Source organism: Dasypus novemcinctus, chromosome 24, assembly GCF_030445035.2.
Source record: "Dasypus novemcinctus isolate mDasNov1 chromosome 24, mDasNov1.1.hap2, whole genome shotgun sequence".
Lineage (NCBI taxonomy): Eukaryota > Metazoa > Chordata > Mammalia > Cingulata > Dasypodidae > Dasypus > Dasypus novemcinctus.
The window spans coordinates 37,435,836-37,456,223 of NC_080696.1; the positions used below are offsets into that span (position 1 = coordinate 37,435,836).

Here is a 20,388-nt window from a genome sequence, read left to right on the forward strand (position 1 = left end):
TAATTGCGCTGTATAGTCCATGGTTTAACTTGGGGTTCACTATTTGTGTAGTGTAGTTCCATGGATTTTTAAAAACATTTTTATTCTGTTCCTGTATATACAATCTAACATTTCCCCTTTTAATCACATAAAGGTATATATTTCATTGTTCTTAATTACATTCACAGTGCTGTGCTACCCTCACCACCATCCATTATGAAAAACATTTCCTTCATTCCAAATAGGGACCCTGTACATTTTAATTCTTAACTTCCCATTCCCTACCCCACCCCATCCCCTGATAACCTTATGTCACTATTAGATTTTGATTTTAAGTTTACTTGAGTATAGGATTAACAGGGAGAACAATCTTAAACTATTTAAGCATTTTGAGTAACCTTGGTTTGGCCATTTATTTTGGATCTCATATTTTAAAGATATATTTATTTATCTAATAGGTATTTATTATAGTAATACATACTCAGTTATGGAAAATGAAGAACATAGAACAGAGATGAAGGAAACAATGGAATCCCACTACAGAGAGATAAATATGGTTAATATTTTGACAGATCTTTCCTTGTTTCAAATGCTTATTTTTAAAACTTCATCATTTTAGATGGTTGTGATTTTATTTGTATCATCTATTATATATATATACAATTTTGAAATTTGCTTTATTTAATATATCGTAATTTTAAAACAAAAATCTTTTTTCTGCTTCTGGACCATCTAAAACATACATCCAAGAATTTTCTTTTTCTGTTAAGACTTAAGAAATTTCATCCATTCTTAAGCTAAATGTTTTCACTCAGTAAAATTTATTCAGGCACATATTGTAAATAACTTGGTTGTCATGCTGTCTTATTTTATACTATAATCTTACAAGGATGGAATGAATATTATAAATGAGATGCTTGAGATACTCAGTGTTTTACATTTTGGGTATTATACATTAATAATTTTTGTTCTGTCTTTAAAATGCAGTATTTTGATGTCAAAATGCCGCAAACCTTGGGTGAAGTATATTAAAAGACTTTATGTAGATAGACATAAAATTTTGTGACATTTAAGCAGTTAAGATGACTTAAAAAAAAACTTTTTAAATTTTATTGTCTTCCAGTTGAGGAGGTGGTTGTGACTTTGCAGCTTGTAGGTGACAAAGAGCCAACAGAGACAATCGGAGACTTGTCAGTTTGTCTTGATGGGCTTCAATTAGAGTCTGAAGTGGTTACCAATGGTGAAACTACACGTTCAGAAAGTAAGTGATCACTTTTTGTATAGGGTCTTTAATGATATTTCTTACATAAAATAGCCACTATAACATGGTATATGTTAATTACTGCTATTCTTTTTTAAATATAAGAAATGATTTTATTTTGTTGTGTTGTTTTTTTAAAAGCATTGATTACTTTAAATGCTTCCCTTTCAGTGTACTGTGTCTATGAATGAAACAATGTTTTTGTTTTTTATAAGTTGAAAGCTAGCATAAAAAAAGTTGAATCACAATTAGCCCTGTGAGTAATGAACTGATTTATAAAGTATATATTCTTTAGGCTAGCAGTAGCAATTAATATGGCATATATGATGCCACACAACCTCTTATGCCAATAGCAGGCATAGCTTATTGTCTGTAACACTGTCTAGTTGAGTTTGTTTGACTCCACATTCTCATTAGACAGTTAATGCAAGCTGAAACCCATTTGCTGTTCCTTTTCCATTTCTGTTGTTGTAAGTGCTATTAATGAGAAAACCAAATCATTTTAAGTAATCAGTGTGCTGTTACATCTTACAATTTATGATTTCTACTTTGCTAGTATTTTGTTAAAGGGAAGTAAACATGAACTGTGATTAAAAGTTTCTAGCAGAATCTAAATTAATATTTGCATAGCTAACATGCTTAATAAAGCTTGGTCCAATGAATTCCCTTTAGATGTTTACATCACCTTTTTTTTTTTAAGGAGATACCAGGGATTGAACCTAAGACCTTGTAAGTGGGAAGCAGGTGCTCAACCATTTGTGCAACATCCACTCCATGTCACTTATTTATGTTCTAAATGTATTTTCATTTGAAACAAATTTTAAAGAGCCAAAGACAGCAAATTTTAGAGGCCCCAAGATGAAGACAAAGTATATAGTCTGACAAAGACCTTTTTATTTACTTAGAAACTACATTATGAAACATTCTACAATTGTCAGGTGCTGTTTTTCTTCTTTTTATTCATGAATTTTTTAAAAACCAACTTTTTATTTTGAAATAATCTTCAAATTTACAGGAGAGATGGCAAAAATAATACAAAAACCACAAAGAACACTGCAGCATACCACATACCCAATAACATTTTGCCACATTGGCCATATCTTTCTATATAACCATATATCCAGCCACCCATCTATATGTCTGTTGTCTAAACTTTTGAGAGTAGATTGTATATATTATGCTCTTGAACACTTAATTCTTCCATGTACGTTTCCTAAAAACAAGGATATTCACTTATGAAGTGGGATTTCCAGGTCATATGGTAGTTCTATGTTTAACTTTTTGAGGAACCATACTGTGTTCCATAGGAGCTGTACCATTTTGCATTCTCACCAACAGTGTTACTAAGGTTCCTGTTTCTCACTGTTCTCCTCAGGGCTTGTTATTTTTTCTTTTTTTAGTAATAGCCATTCCTAGTGGGTGTGAAGTGCTGTTTCATTGTGGTTTGGATTTGTATCTCCCTAATGCCCAGGGATGTTGATTATCTTTTCATGTGATTTTTGACCATTTGTATATCTTTTTTGGAGAAGTATCTATAGAAGTCCTTCACTCATTTTTTTTTCTTTATCCATTTTTTAATTGGGTTGTCCTTTTGTTGGATTGTAGGCATTCTTTGTATATTCTAGATAGTAAACCCTTACCAGATATATGGTTTCCACATATTTTATCCCATTCTGTTGGATGTCTTTTGACTTAGTTGATAATGTTTAGATGTGGAAAGGTTTTTATTTTGATGAAGTCCAATTTATCTGTTTTTTTCTTTTGTTGCTCATGATTTTGGTGTAATGTCTAAGACTCCACTTCCTAATATAAGATCCTGAAGATATTTTCCTATATTTTCTTAAATGAGTTTTGTAGTTTTAACTCTTTTTATAGATTGTTGATCCATTTTGAGTTAATTTTTTATATAGTGTGGAGTGCATGAGTTTTTTTAATAGCATACTTTCAAGATAACTCTGTGTGTCTTCCACATTGGTTCATGAGATTAGTATGGGGTGGAGAGAAATTTCTAAAATGGTCGTACTGCTACATAGTCGATACTTTCATTTTATTTTATTATTTATTTTATTTTTTAAAGATTTATTTTTATTTCTCTCCCCTTGTGGGATGCATTTCTTGCACGGGGTCACCCCTACGTAGGGGGCACCCCTGTGTGACATGGCACTCCTTGCGTGCGGTAGCACTGCGTGTGGGCCAGCTTACCACACGGGCCAGGAGGCCCTGAGTACCAAACCCTGGACCTCCTATATGGTAGGTGGACCCTCTATCAGTTGAACCACATCTGCTTCTCGATACTTTCATTTTAATTGACTGCTGTTCACAGGAATAACATAATAGTTACATCTTTCTGTAAGCTGGAGATCTGACAGATAAAATACAAGTTAAACTAGATTTCTGAACTGCCCTAAACCTTAGTATTTATAGCTTCATGAGTGTTTTTCTCTAGGACTTGAAACTGTTACTTATGCAAAATATTTGATTATTAACAAAAGGGAAGCAGATGTGGCTCAAGTGATAGGGCCTCCGCCTACCATATGGGAGGACCTGGGTTCTATCCCTGGGGCCTCCTAGTGAAAAGAAGTGAAGTGCAGCAGAGACCAGGAACTGAGGTGGTACAATTGACAGGGAACCTCTTTCTACATCAGAGATCCCCAGGATTGAATCCTGGTGAATCCTAGAGGAGAAAGAAGAGAAGAGAAGGCAAAAAGAGAGATACAGAGGATCACACAGAGAATAGACACAGACAGCAAAAACAGCAGGGCAGGGGAGGAGGAGGGGAAGGGGAAAAAAAAGTAAAGCATGGCAGGCTTCATATTTCAGGGTATACTCTAAACTGCATGCAGGCATACCTTGTTTTATTGCGCTTTGCTTTATTGTACTTGGCAGATATTGTGCTTCTACAAATTGGAGGTTTGTGGCAAACCTGTTAGTCTAGCAGTTCTTTTGGTGCCATTTTTCCAACAGCATGTGTTCATGTCTCTGTGTTACATTGTGTTACACAATGTGTTACATTGTAATTAAGATATGTACTTTTTTTTTAAGGCATAATGCTAGCACACTTAATAGATGACAGTATAGTGTAAACATTATTTTTATATGCACTGGAAAACCAAAGAATTCTTGTGATTTGCTTTATTGCGATATTTGCTTAATAGCATTGGTCTGGAACCGAACCCACAGTATTTCCAAGGTGTGCCTGTACATATTTATGACTTTACTGTTTATTTCCTCCATAACTGGCCATTTCTATCACCAGTTTTCTCCTCAAGTAGGAAAATAATTGACAATGAGAAATTTAACCTCTTTGAAGTAGAGAGATGTTTTTAACTGGAAGTAGAGTTTACAATTGGAGTTCCCAGATATAATAGCTTCCGTTTGTTAAATGCTTAGCATGTCAGGCACAGTGCCTGATTCATTTATATATATTCTCATTTAACCATCACAACTTTGTAAAGCATGACTGTTTTTTGCAGATAATGAAAGAGGGGCTCCAAGAACTTAAATATATCCAAAACCACAGAAAAAAATATAATGCAAACCAAGATTCAAATACAAATATTTGTTGAAGTTGCCTTTTCTTTCCTATACACTCTAGTTTCACACTAAAAAACCTAGAAACTTTAAATCAAATCATGAGTGAGCAAGCAAACAAAACCCACTTGAGCCCATAAGCTTCTGTGTGTACTGAACTGTTTTGATTCCATTTCTGTACCTTTACAAGAAACGTAGAATTTTACACTAAAATTGAAGTTTCAGAGACCTGGGCATTCGTTGTTTGGTTTGATGAGAACTGGGTGGGAAATGCTTTAGTATTAATACCATTTTTTTCTAATTTTATTGATATTTAGACTTTTTTACCTGAGTATGTTCAGGGAGGTGTTTGGTTTTTTTAAATAACTAAATCAATTTCAAACAACATTTTTTCCCCCAAAGATTTATTTTATTTATTTCCCACCTCCTTGCCACTTACGCTTGCTGTCTGCTCTCTATATCCATTCCCTGCGCCTTCCTCTGTGTCTGCTTGTCTTCTTTTCTTCTCTTTAAGAGGCACTGGGGACCAATTCTAGGACCTTCTGACATGGGAGAGAGGCATTCAATCGTTTAAGCTCCCCGATTTCATTGTCTTTTCCTCTCTGTCTCTTTTTTGTTGTGTCATCTTGTTGCGGCAGCTCACCGCGTAGGGCCATCTCTCTATGCTGGCCAGCTTTCCACACAGGCCAACTTGCCTTTACCAGGAGGCCCTGGATACCAAACCTGGGACCTCCCATATGGCAGACTGGAGCCCAATCATTTAAGCCACATCCACTTCCTGTTCAGTGAGTTTTTGTGAAAGAACACATAGGATAGTTCTTATAAGAAATCTGTTCTTACAGATTTTAATATTCTCAGTAAATCTTATAGTAATTTTTATAAAATGAATTTTGGTATTAAAAGTCATCAAATAGCTTGCTATATATTTAGCTATACTGGGAAGATAAGGTTTTCCTGATGAGATACTATTCTCTTTTGCTACTTACTCCCTATCTAAACAAATTTTTGGCTCATCCTTTTTGGTAGATACATTTTCTAAAAATGGCAGTTATAGAAGTAAAATTTTTCAAGCAAAACAAAATTTATTCAGCATGTTTTTTCTTCAAGCTTTATTTAAAATTAGAGATGTCTTCCCTCCCCCCCCCCCTTCGTAATAAGTTTAATATTTGAGAGTCTCAGTTGAATGTTTTCTTTGTATTCTTCCTTGTTTCTGTGCCTTAGAAGGTAACTACATAATTTTTCCTGGTGATTTATTTTCCTGGTGATTAACAACGTTAATCTGATTTTAAGAGTCCTTGAGAAGAGGCTTTGTATGTATTTGCTTTTTAGGTAGACTTATTTTTGTAGCCCTCAGATCTAAATTAACTCAACAAATTGAATGTGGGCAGTTGTTCATATCTTCAAGGCCTCTCACAATAACTTCCCATTCATCTGGTTTTACTTTTTTTTTTGGTGGGGTGGAGTGTGAATTGTTAATTTAACATCTCTAAAGTAGGAACATATTCTTGTAAAGATCTCTTTATCCTGCATGCTCTCATCATATTTAAATTAATTTAGAGATGTTTTTGGCATATATGACCTGGTTCTTATTGTGTATATCCTATTCCTTTTTAATTCTGTCTCATTCTTTCCTATATTAGACTCTAGTTTTTCTGAATTAATCTATTTAAATCTATTTAATTTCAGGGTAAATTTCCATTTCCTTGTGTTTGTGAATATATTTATAATCTTACCAGTATATTAAATTCTAAAAAATTAGACTAAATTTTATGCTTTACCAAATATTGTTTGAAATTACTAGGTATCAACTGAGTTTAGGTATCAACTAATTATCTTACAGAGAGAAGCTTTGCTGTAATGGTATTTTTTTTTTTAAATTGACTTACCTTTGAACATTTTTCTATGCATGCTCTGAATATTTACTAACTTATCTTGTCCAAATAGCCAGTTAAACTAAACTCCCTTTCCACACTTTCATGTTTTTATCTTACTTTTACCAGAACTAACTTAAAAGTCAAAGTACTGAGACTATTATATGGTCATTGTTGGTTTCAACTAAGACTTGACTGTATTTTAAATTCATTTTTATAGTTAGAAAGCACTTTAGTTTATATTCTCAGATAAGTGATACATAATGTATATTTGTATATTTACTATGTGTAAGTTATAAAGCAGCAGAATAAAATGAGCACTATGAAACTACCACACAGCTGAAGAATTAGAATATTAACAATAACAATAAGAATTAGAACATAACAATCATTGTATCTGCCTGTGTTTTTCTCCTTATATCATTCTTTATCTCTCCCTTTCTCTCCCTTAGAGATAACTAGTAACTTCTATTCTAAATTTTGTATTTATCATTACCTTGCTTTTTAAAAGAACTTATCACATTTCCCTAAATATATTACTTGTGCTTTTTTCTTGGTCTATGAAAGTGTCAGTTGCCTTTTAAGATTTAGCCACATTATTTTCTCTGTAGCTCATTTATTTTCATGGCTGTATAATAATTTGTTGGGTGAAAATACCACACTATCATTTTTATGTCAAAGGACATTTGGGTTATTTCTAGTTTTTGCCATTATGAAACTGGTAAACCAGGCTTGAGGGTCTCTTTAGCATATATTCTTGAGAGTATAATTGCTGGGATATAATCACATGCATTTTTAGCTTTATACCACATAATTTTCAATTATGCCTTATTTTTTACAGTTTCTAATTTCTTATGAATTTCTTTCTTAGGAAACTTGTGTGTGTATGTATGTGTGTATCTCCATTGGTAATTCCAGTATATGAAGTCTTTGGGGTATATAATTTGTTTTTATGTCTTTTTCTCACTGGAACTTGTCTTAGGTATTTGCTTATATTTGATTGGATGTTTATATTTTCGTCTTAGTCTGTGGGAATCTTAGGGATCTTAATTGGGAATTCTTGGCTTCAGAAACGATTTCTTTTGCTTCTGCTAGGTGCCAGAGTGTGCCACACAAAGAGTGTGAAACATTTTCACCCTCTTCCAGGGTCCCCAGACTAATATGGGAGTCTGATTATGTACCCAGCCTTACTCCTGGCCCACGACTTAATCACTGTCCATCATGGAGCTGGTAATAGCTTTTAGGATAACCTTGTCTTTCACATTGCTTGTTGTACCCTCTTCCTGCTCTAGTTTCAGTTCACTTGCTTCCTTGTTTGTTTTTGAGATTTCTAGGTTCCCAAGCCATAGGAACAGTGTATTAAATTGTTTTGTATAGAAACAACTTTTTGAGGGCCCTTTTGATTATCCAGCTCATTGAATAGAAGATATCTTTGTAGACCTTCTTCCAAAGTTTCCTGTGGATGTAAAGTATACATTTAGAAAGCTGATCAGTTTTGCTGGAGAAAATTTGGATTGGGAATACTTTTAAAGAACAGCATGTTTATAAAATGAAAACTTCAAGGACAGCCATTGTTCTCTACCTGGACATCCATTCTATAAATGTCCAGTTTCTTAAGCAAATTTTTATAGAAAGAATTCTTATAAAATTGAAATTTACCCTTTGATAGCCAAAATTTATTTCATTGTACCATTTTTTTTGCCATTTTTAACAGCTTTGTTAAGGTATATTTTATATATCATAAAATTCAATTTCATGTGTACATGACAGGGACTTATTAATTTTACTGAGGAATGCAACCATTACTAATTATTTTAGAACATTTTCAGTTCCTCTAGATCCCTTATGCCCATTTACAGGAAGTCCTCACTGCCTGCCTCAGGCAACCATTAATTTACTTTCTGTCTCTATAAAGTTGCCTTTTCTGGACATTTTATATAAATGGAACCATGAAACAATGTGTCTGGCTTCTTTTACTTAGCATAATGTTTTTTGAGGTTTATGCATGATGTAATATATGTCGATAGTTGGTTCCTTTTTATTACTGAATAGTTTTCCATTGTATAGATATACCACATTTTGTCTGTCCATTCCTTTTTTTTTTTTTTTTTGAGGTACCTGGATTGAACCTGGGATCTCGTATGTAGGAAGCCGGTGCTCAACCACTGAGCCACATTGGCTCCCCTGAGTTGGTTTTTTCATCTGTTTGCTTGTTGTTTGTTTTTTATTTTTAGGAGGCACTGGGAACTGAACCCAGGACCTCCCCAGGCACTCAGCTGCTTGTGCCACATCTGCTCCCCTGTACCTTTTTTAAATGTAGTATTTCTAGACTAAATTAGACACTTCCCAACCTAGCTAATAAATATGGCATAGTGTGGGTGACTTGGCACCATTTTATGATTTAATCTATTAGTTACATTGTGCTGTAATATCATGACGATTTCACTGTTTGAAACTACGTTTATATTCAAAGGATATTGTTCTTTTTTTTTCAAGGAGGTACCAGGGATTGAACCTGGGACCTCATATGTGCAAAGCAGGCACTCAACCACTGAGCTATACCCATTCAGCAGATACTGTTCTTTTAATAAATGTACCTAGACTGTTAGACTTGAATTCTTGTTTCAGCATTTTTATAGTCTTCTCCTCTATTTATTGTTTTTGCTGTTATCAGTATGCCTACCTCTAGCAGCCTCCCTCTGACATTTTTGTAATAAACAAGTCCTGAGTCCAAGAAATATTTTCCATGAGTAAAATATTAATAAAGTGTGAATGTTATAGAATTCATTTTGGCTACTTTGAAATTCATTTGTGCCTTTTCTCTTTTTTAAGCTTTTCTTCCAGGCCTCTGTGTAAAAGAGGTGTTACTGTTTTTCTCTATTCAGAATATATTTTATTGATCACCTTGCTTGTTTTTTTTTGTTGAATATTTGGGATACAAAAGATTGGTTAAAACCTAGGTTTGAATTAGAATCAGACATACATATATTTCAAAAAATCAGAAATAGAATATGATTAATATGCTTTGAATAATTAATATCTCTTACCTAATGATAAATATTTGCATATAGTTTTGGTAAAACTTTTATTTCAACCAAATGAAAATTTATCACATTTCTCCTTTCTAAGGGTCACCTTGGGATTTTAACTAAGTTGTAGTTTGTTCTTCACTAGAAAAATTTAATAAAAGGCTTTGCTTACATAGTAAGTTGAGAAAAAAAGTTGAATACCACTCTTTCGAAACTCACTCTCTGTTTACATTTTATTGATGTTAAAGGTGCTTCACAGAATGATGATGGCTCCAGACCCAAGGATGAAACTAGGTAAGATTTTACTCCAGTAGCTTACCAAAGAATGCAGAAAGAGACAAAGAATTAATAAAGAAACATCTTAGAACTTCAGATTCAGGTTAATAGAAGAATAAGTGAATATCAAAATGAATTGAGGGATTAAGGTAAGAAGAGAAATACAAAAGCTTTGAAACTCTTACCTTATCTTAACTGCAGCTATAGAGAGTAGGCCAGGGTTACCCAAATCACTGGTATTTCCTTCAGCTTGTAGAAAGTGAATATATCAGTATCTTTCCAAAGATAGGGAGTTCAGAATTCCAGGGCAGTCACGGATTGTTCAGCTTCTTTTCTAGGAAAGTTGGGATGTAGCTTTGCAAATGTTGTGAAGGCCACTACTGACTGTGGTATCTTCTAGGCCTTCACTGCAATGGTTCATAGATTTGTACCAGCTATTTCCTCTTAGCTTAGATTCAGCTCTCTCATATGCCTGTCTTTCCTCATATATAGGGCCTAAAAGTGTTGAAAGCCTTGGGTTGTGTTTTCCTGGAAACTGTGGTAATGGGAGATACAACTAGGAAAGGAGTTGATCCTAGTCTTAAAACAGTAAATGAATCTCAGTGGTTATAAAACTCATTGTATCCTTTGTTTGTCCCAAACAGGTAGGCAGTGGGTGGTAAAGATGGGGAAGCATTAGATTCCTCTAGGTTCTTGGCTAAATTGCATAAATGAATTTAAGAACATGCCAGTTAGTTAGGCCAGTTAAAAAAAAAATTATTGGGAAATGGGGGAAAGAACAGAGCTTGCTGAGAAATGAGTGAGCGATGGAAAAACACACCAAAATTTGGTGCAGGCACCTCTAGGCATAGAGAGTGAACTCTGCCTTGTGTGGTTACCTTTTTTTTTTTTTCCCCCCTCTCCTCCCTGCCCCCCCAGTTGTCTGCTCTCTGTTTCCATTCGCTGTGTGTTCTTCTGTGTCCACTTCTATTCTTGTCAGCCTCCTAGGAATCTGTCTCTTTTTGTTGCATCATCTTGCTGCATCAGCTCTCCATGTGTGCGGTGCCACTCCTGGGCAGGCTGCACTTTCTTTCTCGATGGGCAACTCTCCTTACGGGGGGGCACACTCCTTGCTCGTGGGGCTCCCCTACATGGGGGACACCCCTGTGTGGCACTGCACAGCAGCACTGCATGTGGACCAGCTCCACACAGGTCAAGGACGTCCTGGGTTTGAACCGTGGACCTCCCATGTGGTAGGCGGATGCTCTATCCGTTGAGCCAAGTGTGTTTCCCTGTGTGGTTACCTTTCAAACTGTTAATTATTCCTCCTCCTTGCTAATGCTAAGGGGATGGGCCCCAGCTTTTATTGGCTACCCCACCTATGGTAGGGGCCAGTGGTGAGGACTTTGGAATATCTGGGGAGAAGGGAAAGTCCTGGAAAGAAACTTATCCTCGAAGATAAACTCAAGGTCTCCGAAAGGTCTTGCAGCCATGTTGTTTGTTGGCTATGTGTTTCTTGTCTTTTCTTGTTTCTGTTTCCCTGGCTAACCTGCTTCAGATAAGGAAGCAAAAGATGAACCAGAGAAGGAATAAACAGAGAAGGTGGAAAAGGACTAGAAAAGTCACAGAAGATAAGGGAACTATATCCGGAAAGATCGGATATTGTAGTGTCAGATTCTGTAAAGAAAGAGAGATGAAGCAAGTCGAGCAGAATTTGACTGTTGTTGAAGCTGGGTTGATAGGTACTTGGAGTGTGCTGTTCAAGCCTATCTACTTTTATAATAGATGGAAATTTTCATAATAAAAAGCTAAAAAGAAAGCTCAAGGTCTTTCAGAAAAATCAGTGTTTATAAAGTGCTTATGTCTTACCTCAAGAAAGACCTACCTTCATAGAGTCACTCTTGTGACAAAGAATCATCTCCTATACTAATCTCATAAGAGGTAAAATATTAAGGAGCAGTAAGTAACCTTTTATGCAGAGAACAATAACTGCTTTTATTTCTCATTGTGATTGCAAAGCAATTGAAAGGGTTTTAAAATTACATAAGCATTTCTGCAGACTGGAAGAAGACAACTTACTGTGTCTCATGTGTCTCTTTTTAGTATTCTGTTTAATAGATTTCTTGAATTCCTGAAATTTCCCCCATAAAATAGATTAATATTTGAGTTTGCTTTGGGCAGTTAACTTCCCTTTTGCATGATAAACCCCTATCTTTGAATTAATAAATAGAAATGTGTGATAGAATTTTACATGCCTATTAAAAGGTTCTGTTATGCCACTATTTTGTTGTTTGTTTTTTGTAAGTCTCTTTTACAACACTTTGATGAAATTGCTTATCATCTGAACATGCTATAAATTTCTTGCAAAAGCAGTGTTAGAGCCCCAGCTTTATGTCATTTATTTAATCAATGCTTTATATTTTCCCAATTGAGTCACACTCATAATCTGAGGAACAATGCCTTCTAGGTTCCTCAAACTGTTAGATATATTGTTCAGTGTATCTTCTGTGTTTAGAATGAATTCCTTTACATTAATTAACTTTTTAAAAAATATATAATTTTATTACAAAAGCTGTGAACTTACAAGACAATCATGCACATGTGTGGAATTCCCATACAACACCCCTTCACCAATACACCACACACTTGTGGAACATTTATTACAGATTATGAGATAATATCATCAGACTATTACAACCAACCATGGTCCATAGTGTACATGCTTTTTCCATTCCCCCCCTATTATCAACACAGTACATCTTTAGCACTGAAGCAAGAATATTATACTATTGTTGTTAACAGCAATCAATAGGTCACACCAACTATTTTTCCCATGCATCTCCACATTCCCACCACCCTGCAACAGTGATGCACATCTACTCTGTCTCACAGAAGGACACTTTTGCATCTGTACCATCAACCACAATTCTCATCCACCTCTGGGTTCACTGTGTTCTTCAGTCCCTAGATTATTCTCTAGCTTTCTTTCAATTGACATTTACATCCCTAGACTACCCTTTCCAGCCACAATCTCATTTATAAACCAGCTGCTACTCACTGTAATGTGTTACCATTGACTATCCATTTCTACACTTTTACAGTCAAGTTAATTAAAACGTCTGCATACATTAAGCATCAGTAGTTGTTCTCAACCTTCTTTTTATCCCCTGATAACCTATACTCTGGGTTTTAACCCCGTGCCTATATTCTTCATATTTAGTTCATATTAATGAGAACATGCAATATTTTTCCTTTTGTGTCTGTCTTACTTTGCTTAGCATAATGTCTTCAAGATTCATCCATGTTATCATGTGTGTCCCGATTTCATTTCTTCTTACTGCAGCATAGTATTCAATCACAGGTATATACCACATTTTGGTTTATCCATTCAGTAGTTGATGGAGACTTGGGTTCTTTCTAGCTTTTGGCAATTGTGAACAACGCCACTATGAACATCAGTGTGCAGATGCCTGTTCGTGTCATAGTTTTTAGTTCTTCTGGATATATTCTGAGTAGAGGAATTGCTGGATCATATGGGAGTTCTATATTTAGTTTCCTAAGGAACCAGCAGACTCTCTTCCACAGAGGCTACACCATTTGACAATTACACCAACAGTGGAGTATTCCTGTTTCTCCAAATCCTCTCCAGCACTTACTGTTGTCTGTTTTTTTTAATAGTGACCATTCTGTCTGGTGTTAGATGATATCTCATTGTTGTTTTGATATGCATTTTCTTAATAGCTAGTTATATGGAACATTTTTTCATGTGCTTTTTGTCCATTCATATTTCTTCTTTGGAGAAATGTCTATTTAAATCTTTTGCCCATTTTTAATTGGATTGCTTGCTCTTTTATTGTTGAGTTATACGATGTCTTTATATAGAATGGAAATCAAACCCTTTTGGATATTAGTTTCCAAATTTTTCTCCCATTGGGTGGGCTGCTTTTTCTCCTTCTTGATGAAGTCCTTTGTGGTTTCTTTTTTTTAAAGATTTATTTTTTATTTATTCCCCCCCCGCCCCGTTGTCTTCTCTCTGTCCATTCGCTATGTGTTCTTCTGTGACCACTTCTATCCTTATCAGCGGCACCGGGAATCTGTGTTTCTTTTTGTTGCGTGATCTTGTTGTGTCAACTCTCCATGTGTGCAGCGCCATTCTTGGGCAGGCTGCACTTTCTTTTGCACTGGGTGACTCTCCTTACAGGGCGCACTCCTTGCTTGTGGGGCTCCCCTACACAGGGGACACCCCTGCGTGGCAGGGCACTCCTTCCACGCATCAGCACAGCACATGGGCCAGCTCCACATGGGTCAAGGAGACCCTGGGTTTGAACTGTGGACCTCCCTTGTGGTAGGCGAACGCCTTATCCATTGGGCCAAGTCTGCTTCCCTGATGAAGTCCTTTGAATCAGAAAAGTGTTTAAGTTCGAGGAGGTCCCATTTATCCATGTTTTCTTTCATTGCTTGTGCTTTTAGTGTAAGATTTAAGAGCCCACCACCTACCACCAGGTCCTGAAGATATTTCCCAACATTTTCTTCTAGGAGCGTTATGGTTCTTTCATATTTAGGTCTTTGATTCATTTTGAGTTTTTGTTTTTTGTTTTTGTTTTTTAGTTAATTTTTGTATAAGATGTGAGATGGGGGTCTTCCTTCTTTCTTTCGGCTCTGTAGATCCATTTCTCCCAGCACCATTTGTTGAATAGACTGTTCTGCCCAGTTGGGTGGGTTTGACCGGCTAGTCAAAAATAACTTGGCCATAGATGTGAGGGTCTGTTTCTGAGACATCAGTTTGTTTCCATTGGTCTGTGTGTCTATCTGTATGCCAATACCATGCTGTTTTTACTGCTGTAACTAGGTAATATGATTTAAAGTCCAGAAATGAGAGTCCTAAACTTCACATTTCCTTTTTAAGATGTTTCTGGCTATTTGGGGCCTCCTCTTACCCTTCCATCTAAATTTCATAATTGTATTTTCCATTTGTTTAAAAAAAGCTGGTGGAATTTTTACTGGGATTGCATTGAATCTGTATATCATTTGGGTAGAATTGACTTTTTTTTTTTTTAAAGATTTATTTTATTTATTCCACCCCCACCCCCCGTCTGTTCTCTGTACCTATTTGCTGCATGTTCTTCTTTGTCCGCTTCTGTTGTTGTCAGCGGCATGGGAATCTGTTTCTTTTTGTTGCATCATCTTGTTGTGTCAGCTCTCCGTGTGTGCGGCGCCATTCCTGGGCAGGCTGCACATTTTTTTTGCGCTGGGCAGCTCTCTTTGCGGGCATAAACACTGCGCATGGGCCAGCTCCACACAGGTCAAGGAGGCCTGGGGTTTGAACCGCGGACCTCCCATGTGGTAGACGGACACCCTAACCACTGGGCCAAGTCCACTTCCCCTAGAATTGACATCTTAATGATATTTAATCTTCCAATCCATGAGCATGGAATGTTCTTCCCATTATTTAGGTCTTCTTTTTTTTTTTTAGTATTTTTTATTTTTTAAGATAAATAGATCACATGAAACATTACATTAAAGAACATAAGAGGTTCCCATATACTCCACTCCCCACCCCACCCCCGCTCCTCCCACATCAACATTCCCTTTCATCAGTAAGACACATTCATTGCATTTGGTGTGTGCACCCTGGAGCACTGCCACACCACATGGACCCTAGTTTACAATGTAGTTCACACTCTTCCCCCAGTTGAACCAATGGGTTATGGCAGGATGTACAATGTCCTGGCATGTGTCCCAGCAATATCATTCAGGACAACTCCAAGTCCCGAAAATGCCCCATATCACACTTCTTCCTTCCTCTCCCTGCCTTCAGCAACTCCCATAGCCACTGTCTCCATATATTTAGGTCTTTTAAAATTTCTTTTAGCAGTGCATTGTAGTTTTCTGAATACAAGTGATTTACACTGTTGGTTAAGTTTATTCCTAAATATTTGATTCTTTTAGTTGTTATTGTAACTGATTTCCTCCTCAGATTGCACATTACAATTGTTTAGAAACACCGCTGATTTTTGCGTATTGATCTTGTATTTTGACACTCTACTGAAATCATTTATTAGCTCTATCAGCTTTGTTGTAGATTTTTCGGGACTTTCTAGATATAGGATCATATCGTCTGTGAATAGTGAAAATTTTACTTCTTCCTTTCTGATTCATATGCCTTTTTTTTGCCTGGTTGCTGTAGCTAAAACCTCTAGCACTATATTGAACAATGGTGGCGATAGTGGGTTGCATTTACTTTTATTCCACAGAGTTTCCTCTTATTAGGTTTAAAAAGCATTTTGCAACCATCAACTAACTGTGTAAATATTTCTACCAAGAATCCATAGGCATGACCTTCTTGCTTTTGTTGGTATATTTCATAACTATAAGGAAATATTATAAGGTAGGCAATATTTATCCCGTGAACCAAGGGCTTTTTACTCTCTCCCTCCCTCCCCATAGTTATCAATTAGGAAGTTTACTAAACAGTCTTAGATTGTTTTACCTTTTGTTCTCATTCAAGCACTATCTGTAGAGTGAATCTAGTCTTGTTGATCTTTTCCTAATAGCATATCTGTTTTGTCAGATATATTTCTCAGTCTTGTCTTCTGTCATTTTTATGAAACACCAAGCTGGAGGGTGCTTGGTGTTCAAGATTTTGTTGTTTAGATAGTGACTTTTTTTTTTTTAATACCAGGGCTGGGGATTGAACCTGGGACCTTGTATGTGGGAAGCTGGCACTCAACCACTGATCTACATCAGCTCCCTCAAGTTGTTTTTCTTTTTTCATTTGTTTGTTGGGGTTTTGTTTGCTTGCTTGCTTGCTTGTTGTTTGTTATTTTAAGAAGTTACTGGGATTGAACCCAGGACCTCCCATGTGGGAAGCAGACAATTAACTGCTGAAGCTACATTTGCTCCCCCTTTTTGACTTTCACTCTTTGATCTGTATATTTCTTATGACCTAATTACTAGCATCTTTGTTCTCTGAGATTCTCTGTCCTATTCATAAACTGAGCTTATGAGAGCAGGTGGATATATATGATGAGATAAGCAGAGGTTTATAAGATTGTGGAGGGAAGGATAGAAGCCATAAGTAGTAGCTAATTGCTTTTTAAGGATAATGATGTTGATGATTTTACTGGCAATTCTGCAGAGAATATAGGTTTCCCAATTGGGCTTTCAAATCCATTTCAGGTTTTAGCTTCACACCTATGGAGAAGAATGTCTCTGAAAATATTTAAAGAGATGATAGGTCTGATCAGAACTCCATAGGAAGAACCATTTTTTTTTTTGTCAGTGGTATATCCTTTGGATTGTATAGTGTGAGTGAAGGTGGAAAGACCTTTTTGGGAAGTTGTTGCAGTGATTCTTGTAAGAGATAATGAGGGCCAGACATAGGGCCGTGATGGAGGAGGAGTAGAGAAAGAATGTGAAAGTGGAATCAATGGTACTTAGAAATGGCGAGCCAAGAAGCATAGGAGGGAAGAGTTGCTTGAGAAGACACCAGTGTCACCCAGATAACCAGAACATATGAGAGAGAGTAGACTTAGGAAGGGAAATGGAGTATTCTATATCTCCTTCATTTAGTTGCTCATTTGGTACCAGAAGCTGGGGAGTAAGACAGTGAATATAGATTCTTATTTTTTAAACGTTTTCAGAGATGGTCTTTGAAATCTTGGAATTTGAGATCCTAGGGAAAATCTGTGGAAAAAGAGAAAGAGGAACAAGAATTTTAACTTACAGGAATCTGTATTTAGTAGATAGAAGGACAAACCAAAGAAGGAAAGGTTAGGAATGAGATTAGGAAAGCATTATCACAGATATTAAGAGAAAAAACGGTTTTTTAAAGAAATGGATTATTGAACACGATCAGAAAAAAACGAAGCCTTAGATTAATCAAGGCAGAGAAAACATTCTTTTTGGAAAAAGAAAAATCAGGTTTTAGCCTTGACTTATCCTAAGATCAACGTAGATTCCAAGTTGATTTTTAAAGTGACTTCAGAAAATGAAACTATTAAACCTTTAGAAGAAAATAAGAATGTTCAATTCATGTCTGTATAAATTTAATTGTGTAGAAATTTGAAGTGTTTGTGTATTTAAAAGTATAGAATTAAAAACAAATGACAATGCAGAATGCTGGCCTGTACCACAGAGAGCTGGCCCATGCTGCAAGCTGACACAACAAGATGACACAACAAAAAAGAGACATAGAGGAAAGACAGTGAGAGACACAAAAAATTATGAAGCTGAGGTAGTTCAAGTGACTGAATGCCTTTCTCCCATATCGGAGGTCCTGGGATCAGTTCCTGGTGCCTCCTAAAGAGAAGGCGAGAAGAGAAGACAAGCAGACATAGAAGAACATGCAGTAAATGGACACAGAAAGCACATAATGAGCATAGGCAGAGGGGTGATGGAATAAATAAAAATAAATCTTTAAAAAATAAAAATAAAAAGCAAATAATGAGAGCTGGTATAGCTCAGTGGTTGAGTGCCTGCTTCCCATGTACGAGGTAGCAGGTTTAATCCCCAGTACCTCTTTTTAAAAAAAAGCAAATGGCAAGGGAGAATTGTGGGAAAATGGCAGAGTAAGAAGCTCCAGGAATCAGGGCCTCCACCTCAACAACTTAAAACAGGAACTGTCTGAATCAACCATTTCAAAATTCCAGAGTCCAGTAGAACAATGTTGGCATCGAGGGAGGAGCAGGAAGAAGAGGCTGGTAAATTATGGTAAATACCAGTAAATTGCTCTTTCTGCACCATGGTTACCATCACCCATTCCCTACTCTAGTGGACTCTAATGGCAGGCAGTAGTGGAGTGTGATCCCTGGAATAGCTTGCTGATGCCAAAAAGGGATATAAAAATCCAAGATCTGGACTAGGAGGGGCATGAGTCCATCACCGATCACTGTTTTTTGATTAGCTTTGCTAGGTGCCAAGCTCTGAAGGTAGCATTGTCCCAACCTGCCCTGACAAAGGTGGTGAAGGTGGAGACATAGACAGTATGCTTCCTCAGAACTACAGAGGACAGTTGAAGGGCAGCATTTGCTGGGCAGGGGCCAAGTCAAGAAAGCCCAGCTTTGGGGAACTGTGGAAGAAGCTTCTGGTTTCCCTCCTGGTCCCTCCCTCTTCCTCTCCCCATGGCAGTTTGGATCTAGCCAGTGCTCCCTTTGTGGGTCCCTGGCTTTGTTCTGGATAGGAAAGACTGACTTGGAAACTTCCTCCCAGTCCCAGAAGGACTTGTCTTTCCTCCCAGAATTTGCCCTCCAGGCCAAAGCAGTTGGAGACAACTGAAGCAGTCAACTGAGGCAGATAGCCTGGGGTAAAGGTTTACCTGCTTTAATACCTGCAAATGGAACACCCTAGGAAAGGAAAAGATCTGTTCTTGGGAAATAGAAGGGACATTAAAAGTCCTATAAACAGGGGAACTCCTATGGTCACTAGCAAGCACAAGCCCAAGACAAGACACAGGCCCAGAAAGACTGAGAGGACCCTGTACTTGACATTCACTTTGGGCTCATCTTCTGGATAGGAGGGCTGAACTCTGATGGAGATTACCAGCCAATACAAAGCCAAAATGCAAACATGTGAAAGGTGTTTTTTGCTTAGGTTTTCTTGGTTTGGGTAGATCCTGACTCAAGAAAACCTGTCATGTCACCAGCTGGTTACAACTCAAGGAACAGACATCATAGGGAATAAATCCCAGAGTTAACAATTTAAAGTATTAAAACATACAGCAAAAGACTACAAGACAAAGGAACAGGAAATGATGGCCCATCCAAAGGAGGAAGACAAAAATCCAGAAAACATCATTGAAGAAAACTAGACTGTGGACATACTGGACAAAGCCTTTAAAAAAATGGAGGAATATCAGAGAAAGAACTAAAGGATATCAGGAAAAGAGAAGATATGCTCAAGGAGATGAAGGAAAATACAGAGGAAGTATTAAAGGATATCAGGAAAACAATGAATTAACAATATGAGAATCTCAATAAAGAGGTAGAAATTTTACAAAGGAATCAAACAACTACTGGAGTTGAAGACCCACAATAAGTGAAATGAAAAATTTCCAGGAGGGTTTCAATGGCAGATTGGAGCTGGTAGAAGAAAGAATCAACAAAGACAAGACAAATAAAATGAGTCAGGCTGAGGAGCAGAAGGAAAAGAATTATAACAAGCAAAAATAGTCTAAAAGACCTCTGGGACATTCATCAAGCATCCCAGTATACTCATTAAGGGAGTCCCAGAAGGAGGAGAAAGAAAGAAAGGGGCAGAAGGAATAGTCAAAGAAATAATGATAGAGAACTTCCCAAACTTAACAGAAGATGTAAATATGCACATCCAAGAAACCCAGAGAACATAAAACAGTATAAACATGAAAATATACCCTGTCATATATTGATCACACTATCAAATGTGATGGTCAAGGAGAGAGTTCTGAAAGCTGCAAGAGAAAAGCAATGTGTTACCTATAAGAGAG

The 20,388-nt window shown here is 36.7% G+C and overlaps 1 protein-coding gene across 2 annotated transcripts in view; it reads left to right on the forward strand.

The window, feature by feature from the left end:
- The window catches only part of ITCH (itchy E3 ubiquitin protein ligase), a 184,379-nt gene that overhangs the window by 55,658 nt on the left and 108,333 nt on the right, over positions 1 to 20,388 (forward strand). For both annotated transcript variants that reach the window (XM_004454806.4, XM_004454807.5), the window contains exons 6-7: positions 1,103 to 1,240; positions 9,920 to 9,965. In XM_004454806.4, coding sequence (XP_004454863.1) covers positions 1,103 to 1,240; positions 9,920 to 9,965 — 184 coding nt within the window. The remainder of the gene's footprint in view (positions 1 to 1,102; positions 1,241 to 9,919; positions 9,966 to 20,388) is intronic.